The following is an 11,924-nucleotide window of genomic DNA, read 5'->3' as shown; positions in this document are numbered from 1 at the left end:
AAGGCGCTATATACAAAACAGAGGGACAGAAAGTAAAAGGCACTATAAACAAAAGGACCGACTGACTGTGCATGTGCCTGGCATGAGCGATGGATGGTGTTAGTGCCAGTCACAATGGTGGGCTCCACTCCCCCACCCATCCGCCCAGTCTGATGTACCTGAAATTGAGCTAAGCAGGGTGGAAGTGGCAGCTCCTCACCAACCCAGAGCCCATCTGTCGGTGCCAGTGTCGCCAGCCTCTTTTTCAGACCCTGTGAAGAAAAAGGAGGGAGACGGGTGGTCAGATCAGGCCCAGCGTGGAGGGAGCCGAGTGGCAGGAACTTGAATTGTGGTGGGCACTGTGTGTGTGAGCAAGGGGGATGGCGCCCATTGTGCCAGCCCACCCCAAAGTCCACCTCAGTACAAGATGGAGGGCCGAGCCCACCAGACCCCCCAGAGGCCAAGGACCACTCTTGTGGCCCGACATTGTCACACATCACCCTCCGCTGAAGTCATTAGGGTGGCGTGACTGTCAACTCAACCAAGCCCCCCCAGTTTGTGCCACTCAGCTTGCTCGTGTCTCCCCGTTTCCGCCATGACGGCTTTCCTTCTATGGCAATGGCTTCGTGTGGATGTCTTGGTCATCTGCAGGACCCCACTGTGATGGAGGATGGCGCTTGCAAGTTTCCAGACCTCGATGAAGACGTGAAGGTTTTGGAGGAGCAGAAACGAGAGCCACATGCTCACCATGGGCACCCGAAAGCCCCCTGAGCAGCCATGCAACGTATCTAGGGGTCCCAAGCTGCAGTCTCCTGCCATCGAATCAGGAGGGTGTCACCATCAGGGGAGCAAGCAGCTGCAATGAATGGGTGGTCTTCACTCACCCCCCCATTAGCATTTTGTGGCCCTGTCACATGATCAAAATTCTGCTGTCTGTGACCCCCAAGATCCCCATGTGTCAAAGCCTCTAGGACAAAGCAGCGAGGAGTGAGGCTGAGTGACCTATGGGGTCTGGCCGGGTGGGATATTTTCTTTTTTTATCTGCCATCAGACCCATCTTAAGACGTCCCTCAGGCTGTGATGTCACACGACTGGTGAGGCCACTGACATGTAAGACATAAAGAGCGTCACACACGAGCACATAGGAGACACAGTGAGGTCTGGTGATGATGGCAATTCCCTGCCAAGCCAGGGGTTGGCGCTGTGTGGTAACGGCCTCTCTTTTCCTCCTTCTGCAGACAGTAAGACTGACAGCTGTCCTCCCTTGATGTCACTTCCTGTGCCCGCCTCTTTCTGCTTGATTACATCATAACTGGAAGACCCGCCCACTTTGCCGGTTGCCTAAGGGACGACTTTGTTTAGTTTTGTTTTGTTTTTTTTTTTAACTTTTCATCATTCAGTTTTTTTGGAGCTTGCCAGCAGGTGCCCGACACCCGAGACACACAAAATGGCAACATAACAAATGACAATGGCCCCTGGCAGGACCTGTGGTGCCAACTTTAAGTGATTATGGGGGTCTCGCTGTGCTCACTCTATGAGGGGCTACTGGAGGATTTGGACTTTTTGTTCTGAGTTAACACACACCAGAAAAAAAACAGTCTGACTTGATTGGCAGGGTCCTTGAGATGATGGTGCCCGGGGGACCCTTAAGGGGAATGGAGGGGACTGAAGCTCCATCAACAAGGGGAGCTGAGAAGATGAAGATGTTGGCACGTGGACGAGAGGCGGGGTGGTCCGTGACCGGGCACAAGGTGGTCAGTCGGCCCAATGCTTCTGTTAATTTGATGCTCTGCGCTGTCCCTGTAATTGTCCCTCTTTGTGTGTGTGTGTCACATTGGCACTGCCCCCCCGAACCCCCTCTGCCTCTGAGTTACGGCCGCCTCAGCCTTCGGACACTCGTTTTGATTTTAACGGCTGGCCATAAAACAAAATGAGCTCCTCACTTGGCTAACTTAGGGCCCTCTGGGAGCGCAAATGATTGAAGTGCCACTCATGAATCACTTTTATCGATGACGGGCAGATATCAGGTGGGCAATGACTCCCCCCGCCACCACATGCCTCAGCGCTCCTTGACGCAGTAACACCTCTGATGGCTAACATATGAAAAATAATGAAGCGCCTGGCAGAGTGAGACACGTGACACTGGCCAGGACTCAAAGGAGCTTCAGAGATGGAATGGCACACGGGGCACACAGCATCAGGCACACTAAAGAGCAGCCATCCGATCATCCACCCAGCTAATGTACCACCATGAGCCACAGCTCATCCTGGCAGCCGTGGACACAAAGCAGGCACCAGCCCTGGATGGGGCACACTCACATCACCAGCTGCCACTTAAGGTGCCAGGCCCAACTACCACTAACTGAAAATCTCCTGCTCCACCGCTCAGCTGGCAGCTGAGCACTTCAGACTATAGCACTGGCCGTCCACTGGAGGGCACTCTGCAGCATCGGCGGTGGCCTTGTGCCAGCTGACCCTGGCCCTCTTCAAGCTGGGTCAACCACCTGGCACACCTCATGCCATGCTGACCTTCCTCTTTCATTTGGGACAGTTGCCCCCTACCTGACCCCTGGTCACACAGTGTCTTCCATGTAAATTTGAAGAACATGTCAGAGTTTGTTCTTTGGGGGGCTGCTGGGTGCCAACGACCACTGGTGGGTTCTTGTGTTGCACATTTCATTTATATAAGGCTGGCACTGCTGTGGCAGTAAAGTCAAGTATTGGTGGTTGGCAGCATCGAGAATGGACTGAGGCTCCACCCCTAGTCTAGCCCACCTTGTGCCCCTCCCCTAACCTGGCATGTGTGTTGTGCTCCACCCCTCATTAGGCCTCTCCTGTGCCCTGCAGGTTGAACAAAATCAAAAGTAAAGTCAGGATTAGTGCAGCACGGTGGGCCCAGCGATGTGCCAACTGCCATGCCAGGCTTACATGGATCTTAAGGTTTTCTAAGCCCCTTTTGAAGCTCAGGGGTCTTCCCTAACTAGTTGAGAGCTGGGCAGGAATCGATGACAAGCCCCCTTCAGCTCATTCCACGCCAAGTCAGGGTCTGCATTCATGTTTGGTGGCACAGAATGAGATGGGAGCTGTGCCCGCTCCACCTTGGCAGGACTTGAACTTGGAACCCTGGTGCTTCACTAAGCGTCAACAGAGACACAAACTTGACAAGTGACAGTGGCCTGATGCCCTTCTGCTGCACTGGTTACCCGCGTCCTTCAGACTTGACTTACAAATCTGACTGATGGGCTGTGAAGCCCCTCTGGGAGCACCTGGCTGACCCCCTACACCCACCTTAGATCCTCAAATGGGGGTCTGCCTACATTTCCAAGTGGTGAGGTGACCTTGTGCTGCTGCGAGGCGCCTAAACTCTGAAATGTGCCAGTAACGTGGTGGGACAACTGGAGAACCTCCCAGAATCCCACCCTCGTGTTTGGACTTGTCAGGGTCTCAGAAGGAGCCTGTGTCATCACCTGTGACGTCTGACCGGAAGCCGATAACCCAGCTGTCCGCGAGACCCTTTGAGGTGCGGTCTGGCAAGGTGGTCTTTTGCTCCCCCCCCCCTTTGACCCCTGCAGGTGTTTCTTTTCTGTCCACCCCAGTCACCTGATCTTGTCACCAGACTGTCATTTAGGAAGTTAAAGCCCCCATTCTGTACCTGAGGCCTGCCTTTCTTCTCATCTAAATGTCATTTGCTTTGCTCTGCCATCTGCTGCCTCCTCGATGCACTGTGAAGCCATCGGAGCTCAGCGTCACTGCTGTCATTTGGATCAGAAAGAACAATTAAAGGGCTAACGGACCACCAGATGAGCTGGCAAGTCAAGGGGCAAACACACAAAAAAAAAGACGCCCAAGCAAAAAACGAATGGTCGGGATGGAAAAATGACGAAAAACTCACAACGGAAGGCCCCGCCTCTAACGAAAGGGACACGCCCCCATGATGTGCAGTCATAGAAACCACAAAGCCAAAATGGCGGAGTGAGGATATCATCAACAGAGGATGAGACAACAAACACACAAACATTTAAAAGAAGGAGATCAGCCGCAGCCAATGGGGTGGGCAGTAAAATAAACACACAGAGGTGCAGTGGTGACGATGAAAGGCGCTATAAACACATTGAGATTTAAAGTCACCATTAACACAGGGCTCCTGGTGAAAGGCACTATATAAGGACTGGTCCCCTAGAATCACCATCCTAAAAGCAGGTGACATTCACAGCAGACACAAAGCCCAGCCCCCAGTCCCTCGTCCATTACCACTTGCTAGATTCCTCTGCCCACCTGCTGTGTAAGGCGCTATATGGAATCACTCCCGGCACCTGCTCACCTGTGGCGTCTGTGCCCAGACCCTCAGCACGTTGTCTCCCGCCATGCTGTAGTAAAACCTCAGGGCACACTTTGCCCCAGCACTGTAGGTGGCACTCTCCAGGCCAGCGGTCACGGGCTCTGAGCTCCTGTTGGTGGCCATCCAGATGAAGTGACCTGGGAAATGTGAGCAGAGCAGGCAGTGAGGGTCATGTGGCCGGAAAGACAGGGACCGGTCAGCCAACTGTCCACTTCACATCTCAGCCTTGCATCATTTGAGTTATTATGGCTCCACATGGACCCCCGCTATATAAAATCCTAAAGAGGAATAAATGGGACGGTGCCCACTACAGACCACTGAGTAGAAAGCAGCCTGTCAGGCTATGGGGGACATCAATGGACCTGTGAGGGAAACAAAAGGACAACACGGGCAGAGCAGAGAGAATCAAGCAAAGAGACATCCAAGGCTGGGACCCCACAACCACTCACAGGACCCTCTGAGCAGCTAGACGGCCCAAACAGAGCCCCTCACCTTCAGAGGAGTTCACACTGTGGTCATTCAGAGGTGCAGTGCCCCCAAGTGGACTGTCGCCAGCTCTGCTGCTGTGCCATTGGATTTGTAACCCCAGGCCTGTAGAGCTCCATCCACACTGGCCAGACTCAAAGTGACAGGCATCGGCTGAAAGGGAAAGAGGGGCATAGGTCACCATGGTGGGCTCCGGGGTCTCTCTGCTGCAAACCATCACCTGTCCAGTTTCAGGGTCATGGAGAGCAGGACAGGAGACCTGGCCACCATAAAACAAACACACACACTTGCCCACCCGCTCAGACCAGGTCAAGTTAGGGTCTACAGACCACGTGGTCAGCACAGATAGAGAGATATGAAAGGCGCTCTATAATAGATTTAGTAGCACTGTGTTACTCGGGACCCCTTTAGATAATATGACGCCATTCATTGTGACAAAAATGGAGGAGATCAGCTAGGGGGCAAACACTTTTTCAGTGCATTGTGAATGGATTGATAAATAAGAAAAATAGTACATAAGAGACAGGTGGACATGAAAGGCGCTATATGATAGAGAGAAGTGAAAGGTGCTATATGATAGATAGATAGATAGATAGATAGATAGATAGATATGAAAGGCACTATATGATAGATAGATAGATAGATAGATAGATAGATAGATAGATAGATAGAATGAAAGGTGCTATATTACAAGCAGATCGGGTGGGCTTCTCGTCCTGGTTTTCGGTCCCCATACCCATGGCCACCTTCTGTCACTTGGTCACCATTCATGCATCAAGACTACAGGTCTGGCCAGGTCTGTCACTTTGTTGGTCCCCTTGGTCCCCGCACTCCTTACAGCATTTGTTTCCCATCAGACTAATGAATGCATTGGCACGGCGGTCACCTGGTGCCCACCTGTGCTTCACCACACCGAGTGTTTTGTGCGCCTTGTGAGCACTCGACTTACCGACCTCGGGAACGCAGTCGTTACTGAAGGAGATGTCGTCGATGGCCGGGGTCTCCGATGATGGCAGGAGTTGGGATCTTCTTCCTTGAAGAAGCAGCTTTTGGGAGACAAAAAGGTAAATGGTGGGTTACTATACCCCCTGGCCTCTTATTCACTGGCACAGACTGAGGATGGTATCGTGGGGATCTCCTGGATTATGTCACTCTGTGTTTGTGTGCCATGGTGACTTTTCTCATCAGGATCAGTGTAATAGCAGAGATGGCATCAACAGGGTGACAGACCCACCACACCTGGACAGCTCCCTTTCAATGGATATTCGCCCCAATCTCAGTGACCCCTGACTAACCCACACAGCTGCTGGCTGCTCTGCTGGTGCCACACTTTGCCCACAGCCTGAATGCCCCAGAATGCACTGCTCTTTCTTAGACACTGAAATGCTCATCTAGCAGTCTTTGGCCAGCTGGCACCTTTATGAAGCTCCACCCCACAGGTCAGCTGGTAGCTGCTCAGCTGTAAGTGAGCCCCATTGGGGGTCTAGTGGGGGGGGCACATATTAAGCCCCCGTCCTAAGCCATTCTAGGACCAGATCCAGATGTTCATTCCTGGAATTTCTGATTCCAGATAAAATATCCATGTTGGGCACCAAACATGGCACGGGGCATCATGGAAGGGCAGTGGTCAAAGTGTTCCTGAAAACTAAATAAAAGGAAAAGCAGCAGAAACAGGAAGGAAAAGGGACCCGGGGCAGATAAACAATAAAAGGCGCTATATAAAATAAACGTCTGTGAAATGCTTTGATACGCTGACTGTGAAAGGCGCTATATAAAACAGTGCTGACTGTGGTGTGAGGAGACATTCTGATGGTCTCATGCCACCTTTGAAAGGCGCTATATACCACTGATCAGAATGACACACTTTATATGACAGGAGTGAGCCTTGAGCAGAATGTTCTGGAAATGGCTGTGATGAAAGGCACTATATGAAACTGTCTGAGAGCGAAAGGACTACGACCTAAAAAACTCAGAGTGGCACCGACTGGCCGCAGGCCACCCCTACACAAATGGCAGCTTCATTTAAGAGACCCCCAGGACCCCCTTTCTTGACCCTTGGACCCGTTTGTCACCTCCTCTGTCCCCTCCCCACTCCCCTCTCGCCTGAGTGTCCCACAATCCCTCGTCTTCCTCCCATGAACCTCCGCCATCCTCACACCTGGAATCTGTCGCGGCTCTCTATTGTCACCGTTGTCCTCGTCCATCTTTCCTTCTGGGCTTCCGTCTGCCTCCAGACCTCCTGCACAGGACCCCCCTGGTGAGTCTGCAGTCCGACGCTCAGAGCTCCATCTTGTGGTGGCAGGTGGTAGTAAAAGGTGACCTGCGGGTGACCACAGCATTAACTGAACGGGTGCTGTGTGGTGGGGGGCAGCAGTGGGGAGACCCCATAAGACCAACGTCATTACCTGGCACCTCTGCCTCACACCCGTTGGAAGGAAAAAGGAACTTCTCAAGGTGGCCAATGGCTGCCTGCCGCCCTTATAAGTCATCGATAAGAAATGAGCTGTGAATATGAAGAGAAGAAGGCGCTATAAGATACCACCTGGGGGCCGAGAGGCAAAAGGTGAGCCCACCTAAAGTGGGTGGGCCACAGACCTCGGTGTGTCAGCATATTATTGCATATTTTGTGGCTGTTCCTTGTCTTTTATATGCCAACTCAACACTGAGGCGGGGTCTAATGATGTCACAGTTGTGGCCCCGCCCCTTGACCCGTGTGTTGGTGGCTGAGGCATTGGGTCACCTGGCATTGTTTGGGTCTTTTTGATCTTTGCTTTGGTGTCACTCCTGAGGTTGCCTGCCCCTTTAGCCCCTTAACCCTGCTGTTTGTAATGGTGGGCCGGGGGTCCTTCAAGGCTCCCCTCTTCCTCATTTTCAGCCTGCTTCTTGAGTTTGGGGCCGGGCTGACTTGGGTTTCAGGAGCTTTGAGGCCTAGTTTATGCTAGAGGCCTGTTTTTCAGTTTCGGGGGTCCGAACACACACACACACAAACACGGGGATAACATGCAGAACACACACTGATATTTGAACCCAGGACACTGGATCTGTGGAGAAGCCCAATTTGCCAACGTCCGCCTACATGACGGTAAGGTGTCATCGAGTTTGTGATGTCAGCCTTTCCAGTTTGAGATCCCACCTGCCCCCCTTTGTAAAGACTGTGGTGGTCACTCGAGCAAATCGGTTGGCCAACCTGTCGGCAGATGAGAAGTGAGGGGATCAGAAAGCGGCCTTTGCTCCTCGCCGCTCACAATAGCCTTTCTGGGCGAGGGGATGTTTGGGGGTCCGACAGGAAGCTCGTCATTACTCGACGTGTGAGTTTTTTCATTGATCTGAGCCCACTCAGCACCTCCACCCACATGGTCAGGGGGTCCAGCAAACTGTTCACACAAAACGCCCCCTACAGTCAGCAGGTGGTACTACAGCCTCAATGTGGCGCGTGGGGGGACACTGTGGTGCACCTCAGCTTACAGGGGTGAGTGAGACCACCAGTGGTAGCTGACAGGGGACAGCTACATGGCGCCATACAGTAAGAGACCCCACTACGGGGGGCTCAGGCCCTGGGAAGCCGCTCTCCTGCTTTGAAAATCAGACACCGCTGGGCTCTGCCATACCTGTCTGGCTGTCCCGGTGGTCCCGCTTCGGCCCGATGCCATCCTCGCCCGTTTTCCTGGCCCAAACGAACTGTGAATCGTCGCTCTGTGTCAGGTCACAGAAGTCGCTTTCAAAGTCACAGCGGTCCCAGTCAAAGCCTGAAATGAGATGGGAAAGAGTGGAGAAGCGGACCAACAATCAAGCCCACCACAAGGAGGCGCCCTCGTCTCTGTTATGGCATAAAACACAAGAAAGAAGCTCAAGTTTTTTCCCAAATCGGCCACAGGGAGGCAGCGAGACTCCAGGTGGTACCTCATGTTACAGCAGCAGGGGGCGCTATATAAAATTAGGACTGCAACTGGCACCCCGTTGTTGTGTTGGGCTGAGGGGCTTCACAGCTTATTGACGACAGCAGTGGATCAGGAGGGGACGATTACAGGGCCAGCACAATTGAAGCCCCCATGAAGTGAAACTCAAAGGGAGCCACAGGACAGCCAGTCTGAACTGAACCCGCGTGCTGTGCCCCCCATGCCAGCCCAGTCTATTTGCTTTGATGTCTTCTTCACTTGTTGTCCCAAAGAGTGTGGCCCCCTAGTGGCTAAAGCACCGAACTGTGCAACGTCCCACCTGCTGTTCATGTTATAATAACCTGGAGGCCGTTGTCATGGATACCTCTCTGTTGGGACCCCAATGGGGTGGTTCTCGGCTGGAGCTCACAGAAAGGCAATATACAACATAAAGGCTGCCTGCATGCCGGACCACCTCTTGTGTGACCCTGTGCAGCATGGTGGTCTTTGGGGCTCTATGATCCAACAGGGGACCCCCATGAGGCCCCTCGTGGCACCAGGCCTGGCATGACTGAGCCCCTCATTCATGTGCCACCCTCGTCCATTAAGCTCCCATAACGTGTGATAGCAAGTTCACTGAGCCAGCTCATTCAGGACCCTCGTGGTCCCCACCCCACCATGACGATGAGCTGAGCATCAGAACATAGAAGTAGGCATCACCATCCAAAGCTGGGCACTCCTGGCCCCTCTGCCACCTTGCCACTTCTTGCTTGTTGAGTGTTGCTCAGGCTGAGGGGTTAAAGGTCACTTGGCTGTGACAATGAGTGGAGGAGGGGAGCTCGTGCGATAACAGAGTCCAGAGGTCACGATGACAGAGCAGCTTCTCTGAACCGAAACAGATGACAACAAATCATCACCACGTCTCGGGGCTTCACCTTCCTAAGTTCGGTGTGTGGAGCCCCTGAAATGCCCGGGTTCAAACTCAAGCCCCCCAGTGTTTCACTGAAGGCACCAGAGAAGCCCCCGAATGCTGGCAAGGTGCTACATAACATCTTAGGGCCGTGACTCTTACTTTCTAACTCTGCCCAGCCATGTGCACCACGTGTTAGAGCGCCACTCTGGTCGTCAGGAAAGGCCACAAGAAATGAAGCAGAAGGGAGGAGCAAAGGGAGAAGAGGAAACCAAAGTTGACCTGAGGCTTGTGTCCACCTGGTGGCATTCCTGCCATCCTCAGGACTTTCCTGCTTGAGTCACCTGTGAGTAAGCTGCCACTTATTGTACACAGTGGCACTTGGGTTGACTCTGTGCCAGGCTCCGAGTGGGTGACCCTCAGATTTTCACTCCACAGTGACAGGTGCATCTCCAAATGGCCCCTAATGGCCACTGGCACCTCATGCCCAGCTGCTTTCATTATGCCCAGGTACATCACCTTCAACCCATCTTTTATCCTGGCATGTGAACTCCCAGGTGATCTTAAAGGCGCTATATACCATACACAACATTTGTAGCAGAGATAACATGGCGATGGCAATCAGTCAATGCCCAGTCCTTGAAAGCCCCCAGTTTTACCATCACTGGCCTGTAGGGGTCCACATGGATGCCCCAGTAGTCTGCCTGTCCCAGACAGGCGCCCCTGCAGGGCTCTTTGAGGTTAAAAGCTGAACAAATAAAGCCAGAGGTGTGGTGCGGCGCAGCCCCCCGTCCCACAACTGTACTTACAGTGGCGCTCGTCACCTCCATCGTCACACTGCTCAGTAAAGTCACAGATATAGCTGGCAGGAAGACAGGTGCCCGTGGCGCAGGTGAACTCGTCTTCTGCACAGGGTCTGGCGATGGCGGCGGGCACCACGCAGATGACCCAGAGGAGAAGCCAGCGCCGATCTGAGGGAGACACGTGAGAGTGAGGCATCTGGCCTGAAGACCCCCACGAAGACCCAGAAAAGCCGTCGACCTTCCCAGCACGAGTGAGCGAGTGTCCCATCGCCCGCTCACCGGGTGCAGGCGCCTCTTATCTGTGTGAGTCAGCAGCCATAAAACGCCTCAGATAAGAGGAAGTAGCGGAGGGGGGGCCGAGACAGGAGCTTTGTGACGGTTACCTCCACTGGGGGCCTTCAAGTCACCTGGGGGAGCTTTGTGACGGTCACCTCCACTAGGGGCCTTCCATTTTGGAATCTCCTCTGCCTCTGGCCGCCTAGCGTGGCCCCATCGGCCCGCTCTCTGAGAGGTGGCACCACTAGGTGTCCTTCTGCCACTTTTTTGGTCTTTCCGGAGTTTTCTGAACTGAGAAAAGGAGACCGAAATCGGCACGGCCGGGAATCTTTGGTGTTGTGGATGCTCAACACGGCCCCCCAACATAACTGGGATAAAAAAGAACAATAACCAACCAGTTCAACCAGTCCAGATGCTTGGCACAAGACAGGAACTGAAACTGGGCACCAGTCCATCACTGGGAACGTAATTCTAAAGATAAGAGTCCGTCCCGAGGGGCTCCTCACTGAGCCGGCCAGACCACCAGTGACAGACTGGGAAATGACGGGGCAGCAGAAAGACAAAACCAGCGCAGCATGGAAATCGGCCTTCAGGGGTCTTCTGTCCAAAGCCAAGATGACTTGATATGTCATGTGACTGCCCCCCTCCCATGTCACATGACTGGTGGTAGTAAGAGAATAATAATAAAAAGAGTAACCGGACCACCGCCCACAACGGCTCCCATTGATTCTGCAGTTCAGCTCCAGGCCGAGGGGCACATCCAATGGTGCCAAGGTGCCCACCCCTGCCCACTTGACCAGAGTCCACTGCTGTCTCCCCATGGCTGGCACATCACGAGTCAGAGCTGTCTGCCCAGACCTGATGGGGCGCCATTCTGGAGGTGGCATTCTGTATATAGCACCACGCCAGGGTCAGCATTGGCAGTTTGGACTCGTCTTTTAATGACGGCCTTATATAGCGCCTTTCCAAAGTGAACATCAACTTGATGTCTCAGTGCTACACTGGCTCTTCCTTTTGTCACCCAAGGTCACTACTGGGGACCAGAAAGGACCACCTTGTACTTGGGGGGCTTGCCTAAGATGGGAAGGCATAACTTTCTTTATTCAGTTAATTTATTGAAAAATCAAAGAACCGACAAAAGTTAACGAGAAGAGCAAAAGAGAAACGAGGAGGGCGCCCCCTTCTGGCCAGCTGCCATTGTCATCTGCTTTCAATCTTAGGCTCGTTGATGAAGCAAAAGGCGCTATAAAGCGAGC

The 11,924-nt window shown here is 53.1% G+C and overlaps 1 protein-coding gene across 1 annotated transcript in view; it reads right to left on the bottom strand.

The window, feature by feature from the left end:
* Nucleotides 1-10,643, bottom strand: part of malrd1 (MAM and LDL receptor class A domain containing 1) — a 54,634-nt gene extending 43,991 nt beyond the window's left edge. The window contains exons 1-8 of the mRNA XM_039754223.1: nt 10,399-10,643; nt 8,413-8,550; nt 7,210-7,307; nt 6,963-7,124; nt 5,754-5,850; nt 4,811-4,957; nt 4,301-4,455; nt 159-251 (exon numbers count right to left, since the gene is read on the bottom strand). Of these exons, the coding sequence (XP_039610157.1) occupies nt 159-251; nt 4,301-4,455; nt 4,811-4,957; nt 5,754-5,850; nt 6,963-7,124; nt 7,210-7,307; nt 8,413-8,550; nt 10,399-10,588 (1,080 nt within the window). The 5' untranslated portion in view covers nt 10,589-10,643. The remainder of the gene's footprint in view (nt 1-158; nt 252-4,300; nt 4,456-4,810; nt 4,958-5,753; nt 5,851-6,962; nt 7,125-7,209; nt 7,308-8,412; nt 8,551-10,398) is intronic.
* Between the last annotated feature and the right edge of the window lie 1,281 nt (nt 10,644-11,924).

The sequence above is a fragment of the Polypterus senegalus genome, chromosome 5, assembly GCF_016835505.1.
Source record: "Polypterus senegalus isolate Bchr_013 chromosome 5, ASM1683550v1, whole genome shotgun sequence".
Classification (NCBI taxonomy): Eukaryota; Metazoa; Chordata; class Cladistia; order Polypteriformes; family Polypteridae; genus Polypterus; species Polypterus senegalus.
The sequence above is the reverse complement of the archived record's forward strand: the minus strand, read 5'-3'. Positions and strand labels throughout refer to the sequence as shown.